This window comes from Gopherus evgoodei, chromosome 3, assembly GCF_007399415.2.
Source record: "Gopherus evgoodei ecotype Sinaloan lineage chromosome 3, rGopEvg1_v1.p, whole genome shotgun sequence".
Classification (NCBI taxonomy): Eukaryota; Metazoa; Chordata; order Testudines; family Testudinidae; genus Gopherus; species Gopherus evgoodei.
Window position 1 is genome coordinate 29,695,700 of NC_044324.1, and position 25,897 is coordinate 29,721,596.

Genomic DNA, 25,897 nt, shown 5'->3' on the forward strand with positions numbered 1-25,897 from the left:
TATAATATACATTTGATATATCTTATTTGCAAATTGTTTGCCCAGCATGTCACGGAAACCTATGTTTCCCTTTAAGCCTGATCTGTTTGTTTGAGGTGAGTGTGTCTCAGCTTCCTTAAGCCTTTCCCATGTGTGAGAACATCATTGTATTCTGTATATGCTCCATTTAAATCCATCTGACGTCTATGTGGGCTACTTTCCATGCATGAACATGGGCGAGTTACATCTCTGCCTTCCTTGGTTGCTGGACTGCAGTCAAGGGTAGATTAAGTTTCTGTCAGCAAGAAACTTGTCTTTGTGATTCCTCAAGTCAGAATTGGGAGCCATGACAGCCCTGGAAGGGGGCAACTGGAATCCATGCGACAGAAATGAAATCTGTGGGGTCTTGCTGTGCATCTCGGATTTAAAGTTTCATTTATAATTGCTCATTTCAAAACACCATTCAGCATTTTGATTTTGTCGAAACATTATCACGTGAATCTTGTTGCAAAAGTTCTCAGTTCTGAAACTGGAATGTTTCTAAAATTAAGTCTCTGGCAATTGTTGATTATATTTTCACCAAGCTGGCTCAGTTCTAAAGCTCTTTGTAAATCCACTACTGCTTGTGTTTCTTCCTTCATTTATTCAGAGAGCTTCTCTCATTCTTTATGCTCTCTTCACACTTCCTTACACCCTGTGGGTCAGATTTAGACCTTGTGTGTGTAGATAGGAATCTCCAAACTAAATTAGACCAGTGGTCTAGCTATCTCAGTATCCGGTCTGCTTAAGAAGAAGGTGCAAGAGCCCTTATAGCTGGCAGTGACGGAATAACCTGCTGGGACAGGGTGCTAGGGTAGCACCCTTGGCACTGAGTATGCTGCAGCACAAAGAAAGGTGCAGGTTCAGCTGGGAGCAAGTAATCTTGGTTTCTTTTGGGGGGAGGGGATGACTGACACTTGGGTGGTAATTGCTGGGCTAATGAGACATTTGGCTCAGTAGCTGGGTGGATATATATATAAAAAAATAAATTTGGGAGGAACAGGAAGTTATGGGGAGCTCAGAGAATGAACAGCTGGAGGAGAGAGAGGGCTGTGTATAAGTTGCCTCCTGCTGTATATTTGTGACGTTCTGTTTTGCTTGGGAACCGAAGAATAAATGTACACATGGTGAGCATTTCGTTCCTAACGTCAGTAAATTAGAGGGTGACTTATGCCTTGATGCAGAGGTATTTATATCCCTTCCAAAACTGTTTGAGTTGTTTTGTTCTGTTTTTTACTCTGTGCTCTCGCTGAAGTAATCAGGTTTCACTAGGTTGGGAAACATGGCTGTGAAGCCTGATGTGTTCTTGAGATACCCCTTTTTTTGGCAGAAACTGGATTGTGCAGTATGTGGGCTTGTCTATACGAATGCTTAGTTCTTCTTCGAGTGATTGCTCATATGCATTCCAGTTAGGTTAGGTGTGCGTGCCGCGTGCACGTTCGTCGGAGAAACTTTTACCCTAGCAACCCAGGCGGGTCGGCTGGGCGCCCGCTGGAGTGGCGCCGCTATGGCGCCCAATATATATCCCAGCTGACCCGGCCACCCTTCAGTTCCTTCTTACCTCCCGTGTCGGTCGTTGGACCTGTGGAGCGCGGCTTCGCTGACCTCCACACTCCCTAGCAGCTCGTTTCGCTATCGTTGTATATAGTACTTATAGTTGTTATTGTACATATATAGATATATAGTTGTTAGTTAGTCAGTTATCTAGTGTTGTTAGTGTAGTTATTAGTTGTAGCGAGGGGATCGGGGGTACCCTCCCCTCCCCCGCACCGGGAGCCGGAGCCCATGCCCGGCTCATCGGGCTTCAAGCAGTGCTTGGCTTGTCACAAGCCCATGCCAGTTGGAGACCCCCATGTCTCCTGCTTCAAGTGCCTCGGGGAGTCGCACTTATCGGCCAAGTGCTCGATCTGTAAGTCCTTTAAGCTGAGGACCAAGAAGGAGCGGGATATTAGATTGAGACAGCTCCTCATGGAAGCGGCCCTGACACCTTCGCCGTCGGCACCGAACGCAAGTCAGCCGGTGAGCAAGGGCACCGCGGCACCGAGTGCTACCACCAAGAAGCCGGCACCAAAACCAGCCCAGAGCCGCTCCCTCTCCCCAAGGCCAAAGGCGGCGAAGGCACAGATCATCTTACCACCAGCCGCCCCACAATCAGATCCTGCGCAGAAGGCGGATCGCCCGGCACCGATACCTGCCGCGGCACCGTCTAAACCGGTACCGTTGACTCCGACCCCGCGAGGGCCGCTGAGTCCGGCACCTGGCAGCTCCCCGGTACACACCGTGGTAGAGCTCGCTTCACCCTCTACCCCGGAGACGTTTGCCGCGGCGAGAGAGCTAATTGCCATCACCGAGGCACCGATGCCCTTACCCCCAGCACCGCTGGTGCGGGTACTATGCTGTATGGGCAAACCGACCCTGACCAGACCAGCTTCGGTCAGTGTAGCAGACCGGCAACGCTCCAGATCGCGGTCCCACAGACGCTTGGCATCAAGGCGCCACTCAGGCTCGCGACGTCGATCCCGGCACAGGTCGGACTCCCGGCACCGATCGCCTCGGCACCGGTCAGACTCCCGGCACTGATCACCCCGGCACCGGTCGAGCTCCCGGTACCTCTCACCCCGGTACCGCTCACACTCTCGGCACCGGTCGGACTCCCGGCGCCGGTCGACGTCCCGAGCGTCAACTCGGTACTCCCGGCACCGCTCCAGCTCACGGCACCGCAGTGGGCACCGCACCTCCAGGAGCAGATCTAGACAACGGCACTTGTGATCCCGGTTGACCTCCCGGCACCGAGCCGGTCGCAGGTCCCGGTCTCGCTTTCAACACCGATACCAACACCGGTCACCACTATCCAGAGGTGTGAGGTCGGTCGGTACCTCGGCACCGGCTTTCGCAGCTCCACCGTGGCCATCAAGGGGCACGTCGGCATCCTCCCAGGCGGGTAGCTATTACGAACGGGACCAGGACCCCGAAGTACCGCTGGGAGTGTTCCAAGACCCCCCACCCACAGGACATGGGTGCCCAACAGTGGGGCTTTTGGACACCCTGGGCTTACCATCAGGCCTAGGGTGCCCCATACCTCAGACATGTTCCACCGCCTCAGAGCATCGGGTGCCAGATGCCACTGTTTCCCGCCCCCCCGTGGTTGAGTTGGACAAACAGCCGCCTCCAGACTCCCCGGGGCAACACGAGCAGGAACCAGGCCAAGAACAAGAGACCGCACAGGATACCCTCATCCCCGGAGTATCCTCCTCCTCCTCCTCGCCGGACGAGGCAGTGGCTGGGTCGTCAGCATCGGGACCTCCACCTATAGACCTCAGGGCCCACAAGGACCTCCTCCGTAGAGTGGCCCTTAATATCAGCCTCCCGGTGGAGGAGGTCTCAGAGGTTGAGGACCCGGTAGTGAGCATCCTCTCGGCCGATGCTCCTACCCGGGTAGCCCTCCCATTCATAAAGACTATTCAGTCTACCGCCGAGAACCTGTGGCAGTCACCAGCCTCCATCCCGCCGACAGCAAAGAGAGTGGAAAGGAAGTACATGGTACCCTCTCGGGGGTACGAGTACCTATATGTCCACTCTCCTCCCTCCTCCCAGTAGCTCAGTCGGTCAACGACAGGGAATGGCATGGCCAGCAGGCACCGGCTCCCAAATCCAAGGAGGCTAAGCGGATGGACCTCATGGGTCGCAAGGTGTACTCAGCTGGGGCCTTGCAACTCCGTGTGGCCAACCAGCAGGCCCTACTGGGGCGCTATAACCACAACATATGGGCAGAGGTGGGTAAGTTCGCTGAACTGCTACCCCAGGACTCAACGCCCGGAATTTAACGCGTTCCTGGAGGAGGGTAAGAAGGTGGCCAGGACCTCCCTCCAGGCCTCCCTCGACGCGGCTGACTTGGCAGCCAGAACCCTGGCGTCTGGAATAACCATGAGGCGCATCTCATGGCTTCAAGCCTCCACACTACCCCCGGAACTACAATATACAATCCAGGACCTACCCTTTGACGGGAAAGGGTTGTTCTCGGACAAGACGGACTCCAAATTACAAAATCTGAAGGACAATCGAGTCATCATTCGCTCGCTGGGTATGCATACACCTTCCACCCAGCGTAGACCCTTCAGGCCCCAATCACGGCGCCCATACTTCCCACCCCATCAGAGGCAGGACCTCAATAGACGGCGTGGCCGGGGAGGACGCGGACGCCAATCCAGCTCCCAGGGAGGCCAGAACCAAGGGCCTTCCAAGGCACAGCCGGGCCCCAAGTCGGGCTTTTGAAGGTGTGCCCGGGGACGGCATACCAGACTCAAGACAGGACCCTTCCCCTACCTTCTCCAACCGCCTCTCCCACTTCCTCCCGGCGTGGTCCCAATTAACATCAGACCGTTGGGTGCTACGCACAGTGAAGCACGGACACCATCTGCAATTTGCTTCCTCACTCCCTTCCCGCCCCCCTTCCCGGTCCCTCTTCAGGACCCCTCTCACGAGCAAACCCTCCTGCAGGAGGTTCGTTCCCTCCTGGCGGCGGGAGCTATAGAGGAAGTACCTCTAGGCGAGAGAGGCAAGGGATTCTACTCCCGATATTTTCTGATTCCCAAATCCAAGGGAAGTCTCAGACCCATCCTAGACCTGCGGGGCCTCAACAAGTGGATGCTCAAGTTGAAGGTTCTGCATGATCTCCCTGGGAACCATTATCCCATCCCTGGATCCTGGAGACTGGTACGCCGCCCTCGACATGAAGGACGCGTACTTCCATATCGCCATCTTTCCACCGCACAGGAAGTACCTCCGCTTCACGGTCAGACATCAGCACTTCCAGTTCGCAGTCCTGCCCTTCGGCCTCTCCACAGCCCCGAGGGTGTTTACCAAGTGCATGGCCGAGGTGGCTGCCCACCTCCGTCGGCGGAAAATCCACGTCTTCCCGTACCTCGACGACTGGCTCCTGAAAGGGTCCTCCCAGTCGCAGGTGCGACGACATGTCGAGGCCGTTACGGACCTCTTCTCCCAGCTAGGCCTGCTTATCAATGCCGAGAAATCCAGCCTGGTCCCCACACAGAGGTTAGACTTCATAAGCGCGACCCTGGACTCTACTCAGGCCAGGGCCTACTTACCTCAACCTCGCTTCCAGACGATCGGTGTGATCATTCGGAGCTTGCAGGCCTCGCCAATCACCTCGGCTTGTACCTGCCTCACACTTCTCAGGCATATGGCCGCATGCACTTACGTGACAAAGCATGCCAGGCTCCGAATGAGGCCCTTTCAAATGTGGCTTCATTCCGTATTCCGCCCGAGCAGGGACCACCTGGATGTATTGGTGACTGTTCCCCCCGACCCTCTCCGCTCCCTCGACTGGTGGCTGACCCCATCTCTAGTATGTGCGGGCATGCCATTCCATTCACAGCAGCCATCGGTGACTCTAACAACCGATGCATCATCCCTGGGGTGGGGGGCCCACTTAGGGGACCTGCGCACCCAGGGCCTCTGGTCGTCCCAGGAGCTGTCACTCCACATAAATGTCCGGGAGCTAAGGGCAGTCCGCCTCACATGCCAGGCGTTTCAACGACACCTACACGGCCGTTGCGTTTCCGTACTCACGAACAACACAACGGCCATGTATTATATCAACAAACAGGGGGGAACCCGTTTGTCTCCCCTATGTCAGGAGGCCATTCGATTCTGGGACTTCTGCATAGCCCAGTCGATAGACCTGGTGGCATCCTTCCTCCCAGGGGTCAAGAACACGCTGGCGGATAGACTCAGCCAATCCTTCCTCTGCCACGAATGGTCGATCAGATGGGATGTCATCCATTCCATCTTCCAGAGGTGGGGATTTCCCCACATAGACCTCTTCGCAACCAAGTCCAACAGGAAGTGCCAGGAGTTTTGCTCCTTTCAAGGTCTCTCTCCCGGGTCGATCACGGACGCATTTCTCCTGCCATGGACCCGCCACCTCCTGTATGCCTTCCCTCTGTTCCCTCTGGTTCACAAGGTCCTGTTGAAGCTGCGCAGGGACAAAGCGCATCTAATCCTGATCGCACCTGCGTGGCCCAGACAGCACTGGTTCACTGCCTTGCTGGACCTATCTGTGGACCTCCCAATTCCCCTTCCTCTCCACCTAGACCTGATTACGCAGGATCATGGCACGCTTTGTCACCCGGACCTATGAGCCCTGCACCTCACGGCGTGGCTCCTGCATGGCTGAACACGGCGGAGCTCAGCTGCTCCGCACCGGTCCAACATATACTCCTTAACAGCAGGAAGCCCTCCACTCGCTCAACGTACAGGGCCAAGTGGAAGCGTTTCTCTTGCTGGTGCGCTTCTCAAGGGGTGAACCCTATGCAGACCCCAATTCCCACGGTCCTGGACTACGTCTGGTACCTTAAGCAGCAGGGCCTGGCGACATCCTCCTTAAAGGTACACTTAGCGGCCATATCCGCCTTTCGGCCAGGAGAAGGTGACTGCTCCGTATTCTCCCACCCCTTAGTTGCCAGGTTTGTTAAAGGCCTGGAGCATCTCTACCCCCCCGTACGCCGCCCTGCTCCTACCTGGGACCTTAAATTGGTCCTGAGCAGGCTCACGCTCCCGCCATTTGAGCCACTGGTGACTTGCTCGCTCACGTACCTGTCATGGAAGACGGCCTTCTTGGTGGCCATTACATCGGCCAGACGAGTCTCAGAGCTGAGAGCTCTCACAGTGGATCCACCCTACACCGTCTTCCATAAGGACAAAGTGCACCTGCGACCCCACCCGGCGTTCCTCCCTAAGGTTGTTTCCGCCTTCCATACCAACCAGGACATCTTCCTCCCTGTCTTCTTCCCGAAGCCACACTCTTCTCGGCGGGAGCAGCAGCTGCACTCCTTAGATGTACGTAGAGCGCTTGCTTTCTACATTGAGCGAACAAAGCCATTTCGGAAGTCCCCTCAGCTGTTTGTGGCGATCGCAGAACGGATGAGAGGTCAACCAATCTCCTCTCAGAGGATTTCCTCCTGGGTAACTGCATGCATTCATGCATGCTACGACTTAGCTCGTGTCCCCTCTGGCCACGTCACGGCACATTCCACAAGAGCTCAGGCGACGTCAGCGGCCTTCCTGGCGCACGTGCCTATCCAGGAGATATGCCATGCAGCGACCTGGTCATCGGTCCACACATTCACCGCACACTGTGCGCTGGTCAGACAATCAAGAGATGATGCGGCCTTCGGCGTAGCAGTTTTAAATACCACCACATCTCGCTCCGACCCCACCGCCTAGGTAAGGCTTGGGAATCACCTAACTGGAATGCATATGAGCAATCACTCGAAGAAGAAAAGACGGTTACTTACCTTTGTAACTGTTGTTCTTCGAGATGTGTTGCTCATATCCATTCCAAACCCACCCTCCTTCCCCACTGTCGGAGTAGCCGGCAAGAAGGAACTGAAGGGTGGCCGGGTCGGCTGGGATATATATTGGGCGCCATAGCGGCGCCACTCCAGGGGGCGCCCAGCTGACCCGCCTGGGTTGCTAGGGTAAAAGTTTCTCTGACGAACGTGCACGCGGCGCGCACACCTAACCTAACTGGAATGGATATGAGCAACACATCTCGAAGAACAACAGTTACAAAGGTAAGTAACCGTCTTTTCTTGGCAAATGGGTGTAAATCTACCCCTCACTAAAGCATGTCACACACTAAGTGTGTGTGTGGACTCTCCTGCCATGCACTAAAAATTCCACAGTGTGCTTTAATCTATTCCTGTTTAAAAAACAAGCCCTCGGTGTGTTGTTTTTTTGTGTCAGGTGGCTACTGCTAGATTTAATGGTACACTAATTTTTTTACAAACCTAGACATTTCACTTTGATATTTTATTGGTACTATGGTTTTGAGATTGTTGTGAGTTCTGCAGTAAATCTGGGGATTATTTCAAAGTATGCGGGGCTATCTGTTACCCCTGTTTTCCCAACTAATGTTCAGGCTACATATTAATAAAAAAAAATGCAGAAAAATTCAAAATACTTGAGTCTTATAGACCAAAAAGCTACTCGTCTTTGCTGCACTGTATGCAGGTGTTATGATGATTTTAAAATGAACATTATTTACTTATATTTTGAGCACAAAATTTCAACCACTTAATTAACTTGGATGGTGATACTATATCCAATTCCATACTTCCTTTCTATATAGATAGCTTGGTTCTTTTGAAAGAGAGCGTGTGTGTGTGTTTAAACAAACCTACAGTTTGCCTCTGTGTAGCTTTCCAGAGGAAATGTCAAGTTGTGTGGCAGCATTGCTATTGTTTATCAGCGAAACATTGGGGCAGAACTCCAGATGGTATAAATTGTCAGACCTCATAGCTAAATACCATGGAGAGAAAATACCAGATACCAAAGGGCTCTTTAATCTACCAGAAAATGATATAACAAGAACTCATGTCTGAAAGTTAAAGCCAGACAAATTTAAATTGAAAATAAAGCACGCCTTTCTAACAATGTGAGTGTTTAACAATGGAACAAATTACCAAGGGAGGTGATGATTCTCCATCTCTTGAGATCTTTAAATCAAGACTGAATGTATGTCTGAACAATAGGCTTTAGCCATGCAAAAGTTTATTGAACTAAATGCAGGGGTAAATGGGTGGAATTCTCTGGCCTGTCTTATACAGAATGTCAGACTAGATGATATGATAGTTCCTTCTGACCATAAATCCTATGAAACTGAGAGTTTATTTCTACTCCCCCAGTTTTTATGCCATCTGCAAACTTTATCAATGGTTTGGTTTTCTTCCAGGTCACTAGTAAAAATGTTCACTAGCGCAGGACCAAGAACTGATCCCTGCAGGACCCCACTAGAAACATCCATTAGATCAGTGTTTCCCAAACTCAGGATGCCACTTGTGTAGGGAAAGCCCCTGGCAGGCCAGGCCTGTTTGTTTATCAGCCACGTCCGCAGGTCTGGCCAAGTGCAGCTCCCAGTGGCCAGGGTTCACTGCTCCAGGCCAATGGGAGCTGCGGGAAGTGGTAGCTAGCACATCCCTTGGCCCGTGTCGCTTCCAGCAGCTCCCATTGGCCTGGAGCAGCAAACCGCGACCAGTGGGAGCTGCGATAGGCTGAACCTGCGGACGCAGCAGGTAAACAAACCGTCCCGGCCCGCCAGAGGCTTTCCCTACACAAGCAACATCCCAAGTTTGGGAAACATTGCATTAGATGATGATTCCTCATTTGCAATTACATTCTGAGGTCTATCAGTTAGCCAGCTCTTTATTCATTTAATGTGTGTCAATTTTATATCGTTCTATTTATTAATCAAAATGCTGTGCTCTACCCAGTTAAACATCTTACGGAAGTCTAAGTGTTCCCGTGAACAATGGTACCTTTATCAATCAAACTTGTAATCTAATTCAAGGAAACAAAATCAAAATATTTATTTCTGTTGTGTTCACTCCTTGTCAATAATTGATTTGATATTTTTGAAAATATAAAAGCCATAACAAAGAAAGCACAGTTGGGGACATCTGCTTAATATGTACTTCTTCCTATTGATTAATCTTTGGAACTTGAGTACGCCGCAAATGGTGAAAGTTGATACAGCATATTGCATTCACTCAGGGTTTCCGTTTTTCAACAGTTACTTGCTGGGATAAAGAAATTGAGAGATGCTGCATGGTTTTTGATTTGATGCTATTAGAAAAAGCTGTGGAATGGACAAATGAGCAGTAGTGCATTGCTCCAGGAGCATTTATTGTTGTGGTAAACTTGGCAGTTTATCCCACAAAGTAAAAAAATTTAAATTGTTTAATTAGATAATAATTTGGTTACAACAGAAGAGCTCCTAAAACTACATATTTTGGTCACAAACAAATGCACAGAATAAAACGCATTGTCTGTCATTGATATGATACTCCTGCCTAGGAAACATTTGTTACCTTGTAATTGTGATGCATGAAAATGCTTTGCTTAGATTCCTTTTGCACTAAAAACAACAGCCCGGTCCCCAAAAAATTCCTCCTTTACTGACAGACACCTGACTAGGTAAAGCTGCTGAACATTATGCTGGGGTATAGAAGTTTGAAATACAATAGGTAGTAAACTCCACTGGCTTGGGGATTGCAAATGTTACCCTTAATTGGATGATTAAATTTGTCTACGGTGAAGCTGGGAGTGTGCTTCTCAGTGTGGGTAGACAGACACGTTAGCTCTGCTTGAGCTGGCATGCTAGATATAACAGTGTAGTTGGGGTGTCATGGGTGGCAGCTAAGGCTAGCCACCTGAGCATGAGCCCCCCTCGACCTCCTTGTTATGTACTTGAGCAGCTAGCCCAAGTTACTGCCTGTGCTACCCCAGTTATACTGCTATACTCAAGCTTGCTAGCTTAAGGAGAACTAGTGTGTGTCTGTCTACCCATGCTCTGGTTGTAGACGTACTCCATGTGTGTCCGTCTACTCAGCTGTATTGTAAACATACCCTGAGAGGCTTCCATTTTGCACCACTTCTAGGGCTTCGGCATTGTGGCTTTTTGATCGTGGGTGAGGTGATATTCTCTGCTGGCAGTTACACTGCTGCAAATCTGGGTAACTCCATTGGAACTGAAAGCTTAATAAGCATTTTGTTTATAACTATTCTTCAGTTCGCTACGGAATTTCTCTACTACTAACTACTAGCTGCTAACTATTCTCAGTTTGCTTTTTGTTGGTTAAAACCTTGACATGCTGCTGTTTTCTCTTATTAAGAAGCTCACTTTGTGGCAATGGTTCTCATTTCTACCCTTGCAAGACATTTTTAAGTATCAGTAGCTATTTTAACAATTGACTGCACAGTATTTCTTTTATCCTGAGCAAGGCTGGTGCTTCCATTTAGGCGACCTAGGTGGTCGCCTAGGGCGCCAGGATTTGGGAGGGCGGCATTTTGCCGCCCACAGCGGCAATTCGGTGGAGGGGGGTCCTTCCGCACTCTGGGTCATCATCGGCAATTCTGCGGCGGGTCCTTCACTTGCTCCGGGACCCGCCGCCAAAGTGCCCCGAAGACAGGGAGTGCGGAAGGACCCCCCCGCCGCAGAATTGCCGCCAACAACTGGGAGCGCGGAAGGACCCCCTCCTAGGGCTCCAAAAACCCTGACGCTGCTCCTGATCCTGAGCAGGTGCTTATAATGAGCGTTCGGGGTGGCGCGCAGTTGCCTGCTTTTTATGAGTCTTATCTCTTTTCTCTGTCTAAAATAAACTTCAGGTAGCAGCTCTATTTATCAGAGGATAGAAATCTCCTTTGCCTCAGAAAGGCATTAGTCACAGAAAGGCATTAGGTGCCATGAACTATATAGAGGATTTAACACAAAGCCTGACAAGTACCCTATAAACACTTCAAACTTTCACTATTCTTCAGCGGGTGACTGAAGTATGAGAATACTTTCATACTAGCTGCCCTAGTTGATGATGGGAGAGAATGTGTAAAAGCTCTGGACATTGTAAGATTGTTTTTTTCTCTTTAGTTGTTTTTGAGTTAATAAAGAAAATAGAAACTGGTTGAAAATGGATATTGGAAGCATTCAGAGAGGAAAATATCTGCTTTGAGGTTAACTGGATTCCTTGACCATAAAACACCTTAATGCATTGTATTTCAGAGTTGAAGTATAATACAGGAACATTTCTCTGGGACCAGATACACTATATCTTTGGGTAGCTACTTTCATCTTCCATCTTGCTGAAAGACAGGCTTCCTTTTTTGTAACGTGAGTTCAAGATGTTTGTCAAGTGGTGCCTAGAGTCCTTTTCAATAACTTTCTACCTCTCTACATGACGCATTTTTAAGGAGTGCTGTATAATAAAAGTATTTCGGTGGTGTATATTTTTGCATCTGCTTTTATTTTCTCATAAATAATTGTTTAATCAAAAATCCTTTTTTTGGTTTTGTTTTGGTTTTTTTTTTTGTTTTACTTGACACGTACGATGTAGCTCAGTTGTATAGAATCTAGACATTTAGAAATGGACACATTTTTAACTTTTCCTAATTATTTTTTTCCAGGTGCTAATATAAACCTTGTAGTGCTTCTTTGATTATACACACAGTATTTTTATGTGTTTTCATTGTAATTTTGCTATTGAACATCATGGGCTTGAATACATAAAATCGTGTTGAGTGAAGTCTGCTTAGATCTGTACAGTTTAGTAACAATACATTTATTTTTAGAATAGCACTTCTATTAAACTTCAAACAGTCAGACCTAGTGCAAGCAATTAGCTAGAGATAAATGAAAAAGAAAATGCGCATTCAACATATTTTCTAGGGAACACCTCTTTGCAGGGCAGTGTATTTACTGCATAATACCTGAAGAATAAAAGGGCTAAAGTGAGAGCTTCAAAAACAAAAGAAAATATGCAGCACAGAAAGAAAAGGAGGTGGAATAAACTTAGGTCTGATCTACACACAATTTTTGTACCTGTAAAACTATTTTGCTTAGGTGTGTGGATATTTTTATCATAATAATTGTACAGGCACAACCCTTAGTGTGCACGCAGTTATGCTGATATAAAGGAACCTTATACCAGAATTATTTCCCTTCCCCAGCGCCTTTATACTAGCATAACTGCAGCTACATAAATATGGCTGTACTGGTATAACTGTACTGGTATAGTTACTGCTGTACAATTTTTGTCTGCAGAGAAGCTCTAAGTGGTGTTCTGCTGATAGCACCCGCACTTTAAGTGCTACTGAAGGAAGACTTGCTGATATACCCTTAATGTCATGGTGCACTCTGCATTTTTAATGGACTTTATTCTGAATTTCTCAGTCACCAAAGGCTGGAAGTTTAGCCTGAGAAATGGAATTAGTGAACGCTGAGTATGGGTTTCATGCTATGTCCCTAAAAACAATAAATATTGTGAATGGAATTTTCAAAGGCCCCTCAGGGAGTTAGGCATCTAAATCACATTCAGTTTCAATGGGAGTTACTCCGGTGGAGTATTTGAAAATACCAGCCTATATTTTTAAATAAGTATTGATGATAATTTAAAAATATATATTATGGTGCTTCATCTTGAAATATACTTGAAAGCTGCTTCTAGTTTATAGGCATTGAGGTGCTGCATTGCCATCCCCAAGCAGCTACATTCATCCAAATAACATAACCCTTCGTGTGAAATAATTATGTTAATATAACACACAAGTAGCAAAATTAATCACCGGAAAGGCAGGAAATACCAAAGTTGAGGTTGCATGCTCAACAGATTTCATGCAATCTAATGAGCTGCCAGCATGGACATGATCGAAAAATGTCTCATTCTTTTACTGGACCAAGAAACACCTTCACATTCCCAATGTGACACAAAACAGCTTTTAAAGAGATAAAGGAATGTTATGAAATTTCAGAGAATGGAGTAGCAGAATGTCTAGTATCTACATCTGTGTGATATGGAGAAATCATTGTGATATTTTCATTCTGCGCTTATCAGTGGGTTTCCCCAGAGCTGGCTTTATATTGTCATTGGTATTTGTTAGTATATAAGATAGGTATAATTTATATGAGTTTTCAGACACAGTTAACCAAAGTCAAGAGGATGCAGGGAAAGCAGCTTGATCTTCAATGGAAAAAGAGTTATTGCTTTCAGCGTGGGTAGCAATGCACTTTTCACTGTGGTTACTCTCTCAGCTTGTCAAAATATACAGTACCCATGGTTTGTAGAATTGAAGCAGTTTGTTACTGTAGTGAAATAAGGTTTACAAAAATATCAGAGGTACGAGACTTAAGAACTTAAGAAGACGCAACAAATTTTGTTTTATATAGAACTGCATTGTAGTTTGTCAGTTGTTGTAAGATCAACATGAACACACTTGTTTGTTTTTCTTGTCAGGTAACCCAGGACTGGCAGGCTATTACAGGACCTTCATACGGGCATTATACCATGGACTAAACCGGCGGTACCCAGTTTGGATTGTGAGCCATGCTGGGCACTGCAAGCCCCCTAATGGCATGGGAATGACAGAAGGTAGTGTACTGTAATTTGTAACATACACACATTTTACTATAGCAATGATTTGTCCTGCAAAACCTATGTTTATTAATAATATCACTTAACACTTCCATGGCACTATTCATCTTTGGAATGCCCTGCAGGCATTCCTTCAGAACAGCCTTGTGAGGGAGAAAGTACTGTGAGTGTTCTTACTATCATCTCTAGGCTCCTCTACATGCTGTGGGTTCACTAAAACTGATTTTAACTGATTTTAGTTTTATTGTCACAAGGGATGTGGACACTCTTAGTTCAGTTTAAAGCAGTTTTATTTTGGTTTAGCATAAATCAATTAGGGATGGATTTAAGGTAATTGGAAATATTTTGGTCAGAAACCAAAATTAAAATGTGTATACGGTGATTTGCCCTGGTGCTGCTAGATATACCTTAAAAGTGTTTTTAAATCGATCAGTGCAATAGCTCAGTGGTTTGAGCATTGGCCTGCTAAACCCAGAGTTGTGAGTTCAATCCTTGAGGGGGCCATTTAGGGATTTGGGGATTGGTCCTGCTTTGAGCAGCGGGTTGGACTAGATGATCTCCTGAGATCCCTCCAACCCTAATAATCTATGATTCTACGAACTTCAGTGTGTAGACAAGACCTCTGTCTTATAGATGGAGGGAGGGACCAGGGAGAAGGAGCACAGTGAAGGAGCCTAAGGCCATGGATGTAGTATGGCCATATCCAAAACCGAGGACAAGGGTTCCTGGCTCCCAGGCCTACACCCTGACCACTAAATGGTACTTCTCTGGTCTTAAATTACTTTCTTAACTCTTAGACAAACCTGAGCATTTGCTCTTTGTATTTACATCTGCACAAAGCAGTTTTCAGGATCAGAGGCTTAACAGCAGAAATGTTTAAGGTCACTTTCCTTACCATAACATTTGCACCTGAACTTTTGAGTCTTAGTATTTGCTTCTGTAATTTCAAGATTGAAAGTGAAATCTGAAACCTAATGGTGTTTTTGTCAAATTGCTACTAATCATTCTGGTCAAATGTCAAACTCTAAGCCAAACATTAGCACTTTGGCAGTGGGAGATGAGAATTCTCCATGCTTCCAACTGCTAGCCATATCGTAATATATGTTAGGATCTACACTTGCTGGTAAGCCTGCAACACCATGGAATTAATAAAAGTATAGAAAACTGTTGAGGGATAGCTACAGAAAAAAATTAATGAAACGATGCAAGGTTTTAGTGTAACTTCTTGTTTATTTTATTCGGAGCATGAAGTTCAAATCCTATCAGTATGAATTTAAAATCTATTTAAAAATATTCTTCAGGCAGCTTTTTCAAACTAGTCTTCTAGGAAATCTAAAAATGTTAATAATTTTTAAAAAAATTGTTACTAAACTGATTTCTTGAGTAGGGCTGCAAGCTACACTCTGTGATAACATGTTAAGAATGTAACAACAAAAATTCAGTTAATTTCTTATTAACTTGAGGGAAAATGCTAAACAGCTAGAAGTCCTCGAGTTAATCTCATTATCATAATCATAAACTGAGTGCAATTGGGGAAACAGATGTTGGTCAGTGTTGGGAGAAAGGAGGAGAAGAGGAAATAATAAAAAAGTAAATTTTGAGTTATTAGAAGATGATCCCCTTTCCTGCATTTGCTTATTGCAACAAATGCAGTGAACTAAATCATGAATTAATTGCAACTGCTTTATCTGAAAACTGCAAACTAAAGCTTCAAATGATGGATTAAGAAAAGAAGAAGCCAGAATGAATCTCTAAAAAAAAATCATTTGCGAAATGTACCTATGAGGTGCTGCAGTGTGAATAACCCACCAAAGTACCTTAAAGAGTCAGCACAAGGAAAATGCAGTCAGATCACACCTGCAAGTGTACAGTGCAAAAATATAAAATACTCATATTACACAATACACTCATGTTACACAGTACACAGTTGAAAACTGAGGGAGGTGGGAAATCTTAGAAGAATGAAAATTTCCTATTCATTTGTCAGGATGCCAAAAAAAAAAAAAGTGTGTCTTCACTGCTGTGTAACACACACATGCAAGCACATTCCTCTCTCAACACTAGGGTATGGGTGACTTTTCCAGTGATACCGAGTTTGACTTAAACATCCTTACTATTTCTTCATTGTGTTCGTTCAGTTTTCAGAAAACAATATTTTATATTAAGTTTGCTCTTTTCCAAAGGGATCTAAAAGCCCATTACAAATTATGGGGCAAATCCTGACTTCCTATGTAAGGCTCAAGTAGCAGGGTGCCTTGTTTGGCCAAAGGGAATGGAAGGCTCTCCATAGACTGTGGGTCAAAATGACTGCAGTCGCCAATATGGTATCTAAATCTTTTATGCCCCTCACAAAGGGGTTTGGTGGTACAGGTGATGGACCCGTTTTCTATGACCCTCCCCTCTCATGCCTCCTACGTCAGCCTCCAACATACATCTTGCAGCATTCTGGATAATAAAACCCCTGAGGAACACAAATCTATAGGCACAGGCGGAAAGGATCCTGCTCTCTGCTGCTGTTATCTATTGGGCCCTGAACTTCTGGAGCGGAGTGCTCGAAACACAATTTAAGCCTATATAAATGCTGCAGGAGGATGGAAACCAGGTGGATAACTGACACACTGCACAGCAATGGAGGAAAAGGAGAGAGTTTGCCCAAGAATACTAGGGCTTAGATCTTTTTTCTGTGGACTCTTTCAATTCCCCAATAAGCTCCAACAACCTCTAGTTTTAAGTTCTCATTTGAAAGACCCACACAAAGAATTTCAGGAAACCCAATTTCAATACAGATGCTGCTCGGGTTACGCAAACCTGGCTTACAGAAATCCACACTTACAGAAAAAGTTCTATAAGCTTTTTTTTTTTTTTTTTTGTTATTGGAGATACAGTCCTGACTTATGCAAAATTTGACTTACGCAAGGCGTTCTGGAACAGAGCGCATGTGAAAGTCGGGGAGCATCTGTACTTGGGAAGGGTGAAGGGATAAACTGATTATGCTAGTAATTAAACCTGTGTTTCAAGAGTCGTTCAAATCTGAGCGTTAGAGCAGTAAAAAATGTGTTCTTTTCAAAACCTCACACGTCCTCCGAAGAAAGGAGGCTCCATCCTCTTGTTGCTCAGTCTTTTACACATAGAGAACAAACTCTACCATAGTATTTGTCGCCTTAGTTGAAAGATATTGTGGTCAGACTGTGGTCTCTTAAAGAATCTCAGAAAGGACCTAAGGCTGTATTTTGCTCTGCTGTCAGCTATCTAATCTTTCTCCCCTTCATGGGGCAAGGCCCCATTCCACAAGAGTGCAAGCAACATCTATGGTATTGCTTCAAGAAGTTCTACTTGATATCTTGAATGTTTGTAAAACGTTATGCTTTGGTGTAAGATTCCTCCGCTGATGTATCCTTTGAAATAGTGGTTCTTCATTCAGCTCTCCTCACACCCTCCTCCTACTTGACTGCTTGTCAGTCACCCATAGGGATTAGTACTTGAAGACGAGACCTTACAGTAACTGAAGGTTGTTCTTCGAGTGCTTGCTCATATCCATTCCAGTTAGGTGTACGCATGCCACGTGCAAGTTCGTCGGAGATTTTTACCCTAGCAACACTCGGTGGGCCGGCAGGGCGCCCCCTGGAGTGGCGCTGCTAAGGTGCCGGATATATACCCCTGCCGGCCCCTCTGCTCCTCAGTTCCTTCTTACCACCCATGTCGGTCGTTGGAACAGTGGAGCGCAGCTTAGCTGATCTCCACCTCCCTAGCGATTCGCTCGTTTCTATTGTATTTGTGTATATAGTTCGATTTCTTCAAGTATAGTTAGTGTTTAGTTATTAGTTCTGTAGTAGTTATTGAAGATAGTTAAGAGGGATCGGGGGTTAGCCCCTTCCCCTCCCCCGGTACCGGGGCCCGTGCCCAGTTCACTGGGCTTCAAACTATGCTCGGCCTGTCATAGGCCAATGCCCACAGGAGACCCTCACAACTCCTGTCTTAAGTGCTTGGGTGAATCCCATCTGACGGACAAGTGCCGCATCTGTAAGGCGTTCAAGCCCTGGACTAAAAAAGAGCGGGACATTCACCTAAAACAACTGCTGATGAAGGCAGCGTTGACTCCCCAGTCCTCGGCACTGTCAGCGGCACCGGGAGCAAGTGCCTCCTTGGCACCGGAGCGCACACCAACAATGAAGGCTCCTCGACATCAGCAATCACCGACCCAAGCTTCCGCCCGGCTCCGTTCGCTCTCACCATGGAGCAAGAAGCACAAGCCTCCTGGCTGCTATATCTACACCGCAGTCTAAGTGCTTAGCCAAGTCAGACCGCCCGGCACCGTCAACTGCCGTGGCACCGAAGTCCTCCGCACCGTTGATTCCAGCCTCGCAAGAGCCGTTGAGTCCGGTGCTTACCAGCTCCCCGGCACGCGCCATGGTTGAGCTTATCGTTTCCTCCACTCCGGAGACGTTCTCCACGGCACGGGACTTGATTGCCTTGACAGAGCCCGAGCTGCCTCAACCCCCGGTGCTGCTGGTGCGGGTTCCTCAGTCCATAGGCAAGCCGGCCCTCATGAGACCTTCTTCGCCCGGTACCACGGAACGTCGCCGGTCCCAATCCAGGTCCCACAGGCATTCCCAGTCCCGCCATTGATCCCGGTCCCGCAGCCGCTCGCAGTCCCGGTACCATTCCCCATTGAGGTACCGGTTGTACTCGCAGCACCGCTCGAGGTCCTGGTCGCCATCCAGATACTACCGGCACCGCTCCAGATCTCGGCACCACTCGCGGCACCGTACTTCTCTCAGCCAATCTCAGCACGGCGATTCCAGGCACCGGTCGACCTCCCGGCACCGCGCTAGTCGCAGGTCCCCATCCCACTCCCGGCACCATCACAACTCTCAGTACCGTTCTCCGGCACCGCATAGGGATGGTTCAAGTGGACGCAGAGACCCACATCAAACGGTCTCCACTCCCCTGTGGCCGTCTCGTCATCCGTCGATCTCCCATGCAGACATTGCATCATATGGGGATTCGGATAACCACCAGGGACCTCATCAGTGGCCCTTTTGGACACCTTGGGCCTACCACCAAACCCAGGGTGATCTGCATATACCATCGCGCTCCGGACCTTCTGAACATCAGGCACCAGAGACCACGGTGAGCAGACCTCCCCTGGCGGGTACGGAGGAATCTCCAACCCACGTGCCAGACCCACAAGATCTGCCGCCTCAGGACATCCCCCAAGACCAGGAGTCGATCCAAGAACCGCTGGTCCCCGTGTTTTCATCCTCTTCTTCCCCGGATGAAGCGGTGGCGGGGACATCTACATCTGGACCACCCCCAATCGACCTCAGGTCACACCAGGACCTTCTGCGCCGTGTCGCCCTCAATATCAACTTGCCCACAGAGGAAGTTCCTGAGGTGGACGACCCAGTTGTCCGTATACTATCGGCGGAGGCTCCAACCAGGGTGGCCCTGTCATAAACAGATAGCTAAGGGTTAATGTTCTTTTACCTGGAAAGGAGTAACCTGAAACACCTGACCAGAGGACCAATCAGGAAACAAGACTTTTTCAAATCTGGGTGGAGGAAAGTTTGTGTGTGAGTCCTTTGTTCTTGGTCTTGTGCCTGTCTCTCTCTCGGCTATGAGAGGATTTCTGTCTCTTGTTTTCTAATCTTCTGTTTCCCAGTTGTAAGTACAAATATAGTAAGGCAGTAAGGTTTATATTGTTTTCTTTTGTATTTACATGTGTGTAGTTGCTGGAATGTTTTGAATTGTATTCTTTTTGAATAAGGCTGTTTATTCATATTTCTTTTAAGCAATTGACCCTGTATTTGTCACCTTAATACAGAGAGACCATTTTTATGTATTTTTCTTTCTTTTTACATAAAGCTTTCTTTTAAGACCTGTTGGAGTTTTTCTTTAGTGAGGAACTCCAGGGAATTGAGTCTGTGCTCACCAGGGAATGGGTGGGAGGAAGAAGTCAGGGGGAAATCTGTGTGTGTTAGATTTACTAGCCTGACTTTGCATTCCCTCTGGGTGAAGAGGGAAGTACTTGTGTTTCCAGGACTGGAAATAAGGAGGGTGGAATTCCTCTGTTTAGATTCACGGAGCTTGCTTCTGTGTATCTCTCCAGGAACCCAGAGAGGGAACACCTGGAGGGGGGAAGGGAAATGGTTTATTCCCCTTTGTTGTGAGACTCAAGGAATTTGGGTCTTGGGGTCCCCAGGGAAGGTTTTTGGGGGGACCAGAGTGCCCCAAAACACTCTAATTTTTTGGGTGGTGGCAGCTTTACCAGGTCCAAGCTGGTAACTAAGCTTGGAGGTTTTCATGCTAACCCCCATATTTTGGACGCTAAGGTCCAAATCTGGGAATAGGTTATGACAGGCCCTCCCCTTCATCCGCTCGATCCTGGCTAGAGCGGATACCATCTGGCAATCCCCGGCATCCATACTGCCCACAGCCAGAGGGGTTGAACGTAAATACATGGTGGCCTCCAAAGGGTACGAGTACCTGTATGTACACCCTCTTCCTTGTTCATTGGTGGTACAGTCCGTCAATGAACGGGAGCGCCATGGCCAGCAAGCCCCTGCTCCTAAATCAAGGGAGGCCAGGCGAATGGATTTGTTGAGGAGAAAGATCTATTCCGCGGGAGGCCTCCAACTCAGGGTGGCGAACCAGCAAGCCCTTCTGAGTAGGTACAGCTATAACACCTGGGAGGCAGTAGGGAAGTTTCTAGAGCTCGTCCCGCAGGACTCCCGCCAGGAATTCACAGCTGTCCTGGAGGAAGGGAAAAAAAGTGGCGCGGACCTCCCTCCAGGCCTCGCTGGATGCCGCAGATTCGGCAGCTAGAACCGTCGCTTCTGGGATTGCCATGCGGCATATATCGTGGCTGCAAGTGTCAGGCCTGCCACCTGAACTCCAGTACACTATACATGTATACACTATACAGGACCTACCCTTTGATGGCCAGGGCCTCTTCTCCCAGAAGACGGACCCTCGGCTACAGAGTCTGAAGGACAATCGCATAATTATGCGTTCGCTGGGAATGCATACGCCGCAGACTCAAAGACGGTCTTTCCGGTCGCAACCTCAGCGCCCCTACCCCCCGCCTCGACCAAGACAAGACTTCACCAGAAGGCAAGGTTGTAACTCTCACAGACGACAGTCTGTACCTCAGGGGGGTAACAATTCCGGTCCCACCAAGCCACTGGCGGTACCGAAGCCAAACTTTTGAGGGTGCGCCTGAGAGCAGTGTACCAATGACCTCCTAGGATCCTTTTCAATTCGCCAACTGCCTTGCCGCATTCCTCCCTGCCTGGTCCCAGCTAATTTTGGACCGTTGGGTCCTCCGCACGGTGGAATGTGGCTACTGCCTTCAGTCTGTTTCAACCCCACCTTCCCACCCTCCCTCCTTGTCTCTCTTCAGGGACCCCTCTCACGAGCAACTCCTTCTGCAGGAGGTTTTGAGGCTCCTTGCGATGGGAGCTATAGAGGAGGTTCCGGAGGAATTGGGGGTAAGGGGTTCTATTCCAGATATTTCCTAATTCCCAAGGCAAAAGGGGGCCTCCGGCCTATCCTGGACCTGCGAGGACTGAACAAATTCACGAGAGAGTTCAAGTTCCGCATGGTGTCCCTGGGAATCATCATCCCTTCCCTGGACCCCGGAGATTGGTACACTGCTCTCGACATGAGGGACGCATATTTCCACATCACGATTTACCCTCCGCACAGAAGGTACCTACGCTTTGTGGTGAATCGTCAACAGTACCAATTTGCGGTCCTTCCCTTTGGCCTCTCCTCGGCCCCTCGGGTATTCATGAAGTGTATGGCGGTAGTCGCCGCCTCCCTCCGCCGTCGTCGAATACATGTCTTCCTATACCTCGACGACTGGCTTATTCGAGGGACCTCCGAGGCTCAGGTCACCACACATGTAAACGTCATCAAGGGCCTATTCACCCATGTAGGCCTGATTATCAATCTGGACAAATCCATTCTGCTGCCTACGCAGAGGATAGAATTCATAGGGGCCATGCTGGACTCCAATCTTGCAACGGCCAGCTTACCCCCACAGCGATTTCAGGCTATGGTCTCCCTTATACAGTGACTACAAAGCTTTCCAACAACCTCCGTCCGCACCTGCCTCGGCCTCCTCGGTCACATGGCTGCGTGCACCTTCGTTCTGAAGCACGCGAGACTGCGCATGCGTCCTCTTCAGACTTGGCTTGCCACGGTCTATCGTCCACGCAGGGATGCCATAGACATGATGATCATGGTTCCACCAAGCGTTCTGGGCTCCCTTGACTGGTGGCTGACGCCCTCCCTGGTGTGTGCCGGTCGTCAGTTCCATCCGTCACAGCCCTCGGTGTCTCTGACAACAGACGATTCCTCTCTCGGCTGGGGTGCTCACTTAGGGGACTTTTGCACCCAGGGCCTTTGGTCCTCTCAGGAGCTGGCGCTTCACATCAATGTCTGCGAACTGAGAACGGTCCGACTGGCGTGCCAGACCTTCCAGCATCACCTACAGGGCCGTTGTGTTGCAGTTTTCACAGACAACACAACGACCATCTGTTACATAAACAAGTAGGGAGGGACATGATCTTCCCCCCTTTGTCAAGAGACGATGCGACTGTGGGACTTCTGCATAGCCCACTTGATAGACCTGGTAGCCTCCTTTCCTCCAGAACTCTTTCGCGGATCACCTGAGCAGGTCGTTCCTGTCCCATGAGTGGTCCATCCGTCCGGACATCCTCCTTTCAGAATTCCGGAAGTGGGGCTTTCCCCAGATAGACCTCTTTGCCTCCCGAGAGAAAAGGAAATGCCAGATGTTCTTCCCTGCAGGGTCGCTCCCCAGGCTCCCTCTCGGACGCGTTCCTAATTCCCTGGGAAGGTCATCTACTTTATGCCTTTCCGCCCTTTCCCCTAGTCCACAGAGTCCTGCTCAAGCTCCGCAGGGACAGGGCCAGGCTAATCTTGATCGCTCCGCCGTGGCCGAGGCAGCACTGGTACACCATGCTGCTCGACCTATCTCTAGCGGACCCAATACCTCTGCCACTCTGCCCGGACCTTAAAACACAGGACTTCGGCAGACTTCACCACCCGGACCTGCAGTCCCTCCACCTGACAGCATGGCTGCTGTCTGGCTAACCTAATCTGAATTGCGCTGTTCCACTCCGGTGCAACAGGTCCTCCTGGGAAGCAGAAAGCCTTCCATGCGGGCGACATATCTCACCAAGTGGAAGCACTTCTCCCATTGGTGAGCCCAGCGTAACCTTATTCCTGAAGGCTTATCAGTCCCCATTATCTTGGACTACTTATGGTACCTCAAGGAGCAGGGCCTGGCGCTCTCTTCGATAAGGGTGCATCTGGCCGCAATTTTCACCTTCCAACCTGGGGAATCTGGCAGTTCAATCTTCTCTCACCCTATAGTTTCCAGGTTCCTTAAGGGCTTGGAGCGACTCTACCCTCCGGTTAAAAGCCCTTCCCCTACCTGGGATCTCAACCTTGTATTAGCTAGGCTCACGGGCCCTCCCTTTGAGCCGTTAGCCGCATGCTTGCTGCCGTACCTGTCCTGGAAGATGGCTTTCCTCGTAGCTATCACCTTGGCCAGATGAGTATCGGAGCTTTGTTCTTTGATGGTAGACCCCCCCGTATACGATCTTCCACAAGGACAAGGGACAGCTGCGACCACACCCGGCTTTCCTTCCCAAGGTGGTCTCTGCCTTCCACATTAATCAAGACATTTTTCTACCAGTCTTCTTCCCGAGGCCACACGCATCGCGCCGGGAACAACAGCTACATACCCTGGATGTCCGCCGGGCCCTCGCCTTTTACATTCAGAGGACCAAACCTTTCAGACGCTCGCCTCAGCTATTTGTAGTGGTCGCGGAGCGCATGAAACGCATGCCTATCTCTTCCCAGAGGCTCTCATCCTGGGTGACATCCTGTATCCGGACATGCTACGACTTGGCCTGCGTCCCGACTGGCCATCTCACCGCCCACTCTACTGGGGCTCAAGCCGTGTCCGCCGGTTTCCTGGCCCATGTTCCCATTCAGGAGATATGTCACTCAGCTACCTGGTCTTCCGTCCATACCTTTGCATCCCACTATGCACTGGTCTAGCAGTCTAGAGACAATGCCGCCTTTGGCTCAGCGATCTTACATTCCGCAATGTCTCGGTCCGACCCCACCGCCTAGGTAAGGCTTGGGAATCACCTAACTGGAATGGATACGAGCAAGCACTCGAAGAAGAAAAGACGGTTACTCACCTTTGTAACTGTTGTTCTTCCAGATGTGTTGCTCATTCCATTCCACACCTGCCCTCCTTCCCCACTGTCGGAGTAACCAGCAAGAAGGAACTGAGGAGCGGAGGGGCCGGCAGGGGTATCTATCCGGCACCATAGCAGCGCCACTCCAGGGGGCGCCCTGCCGGCCCACCGAGTGTTGCTAGGGTAAAAATCTCCCACAAACGTGCACGCAGCACGCACACACCTAACTGGAATGGATATGAGCAACACATCTCGAAGAACAATAGTTACAAAGGTGAGTAACCATCTTTTCTTTTGAGATCAAAGAACCTTGTGGTTCTTGTCTGTGTTCTGCTACCTATCCTCCTTCCCCTCTGCTTTTTGGACCATCTTTTGGATCGTGACAGCGAAGGAACTGAAGAGGCTGTTGGTCTGCCCCTTCCTGTATCTCCTACGTCAGGGGCATGAGGTGAGTGAGGACACATATGTGGCCCAATGGACATGCCTTGCAAAATTTAAAAATCCACATGCTCCTAGCATGTGGAGTGCCTGCGTACGCCCAATGGAATACAGATCGGGCCATGCATTTTGAAGAACCTCCAGTTACTATAAGGTAAGTAACTTTCTCTTCCCTTTTGTAAGTTTCATTCTCCTTGTTTGTTTTCCTAATAGTCTAAGGAGAGCTGACAGATACACCAGTATTCTGTACTTTCGAATAATAGAGGCCGATGGTAGCAAAATTGTTATTAGCAGTGCATGTTACTCTAGCAATTTGATTGTGAATGGGATGTTAAATAACCCACCATATTGCTTTACATGAAATCATAGCAGCAAAATCATATGGCATCTGGTAAAGGAATCGTCTCCTGTCATCCTGGCCTCCTGATAATGATTGAAGTGAAGAGGCTTAGCACTTACCAATTTGCATGATGCTCCCAGTTCGGAGGTAGATATGTTGAGTTTTAACTGATTTAAGTTATATATTTCTGAACGTTGAGTTTAATCAGTAATTCCGTATTATAATTCTCCTTTTAGCAACCAGTTGTGCATAAATTATTCATAATTTTGACTTTCACTTAGCCAAAAATCAGTCTTGCCCCTTAGTCAAAAAGAGTGGCTCATCTTCCGGTTCAGCTGTTATAAAAATCCTTGTAGGCAGCACACTGCTGTCATTGTTCACTATATATAGCACCTGATGCTGAAATGTTTAAAATTGCAAAAAGGAGAGCAGCTTATGAGCACTTTTTTGGACACACTGTTTAAAAATCAACATAATCTATATATGCTGTATAAACGTTGCAGAATCTTAAAGGTGTTGCTTTTTCCTTTGCAGTGTCTAATATTGACACTTTGACTCATAGTTTTCCTAATGGTTAATGTGCTTGAATCAGTCACACAGATGCTACCTATGAACGGCTTCTTTTATAATATCATAAACACTGACTACTTATTTATCCTGGCAGTTTTGTCTGCTACGTGAAATGTATTATGATTTTATTGGTGACTGCCTTTATGAGCTGTAAGTATTTGGACATCAGTTGGTTTATTTCAATTTAAAATACAAGGTTTGTAAGAAACAAAGGGGAAAAGAAGTATGAACCCAAACAGATCATAATTCAGATATAGCAATGTCTGCCTTTAATTTAAAATAAACAGTGAAAGTATACCCATAATTAGTTTATTTGTCCAAGTTTGCAGGGCTTCTTTTAGCATGTC

At 48.2% G+C, this 25,897-nt stretch overlaps 1 protein-coding gene across 3 annotated transcripts in view; it reads left to right on the forward strand.

Moving 5' to 3' along the window:
- The window catches only part of LDAH (lipid droplet associated hydrolase), a 246,166-nt gene that overhangs the window by 45,263 nt on the left and 175,006 nt on the right, over positions 1 to 25,897 (forward strand). For all 3 annotated transcript variants that reach the window (XM_030555344.1, XM_030555345.1, XM_030555346.1), the window contains exon 3: positions 13,824 to 13,958. In XM_030555344.1, coding sequence (XP_030411204.1) covers positions 13,824 to 13,958 — 135 coding nt within the window. The remainder of the gene's footprint in view (positions 1 to 13,823; positions 13,959 to 25,897) is intronic.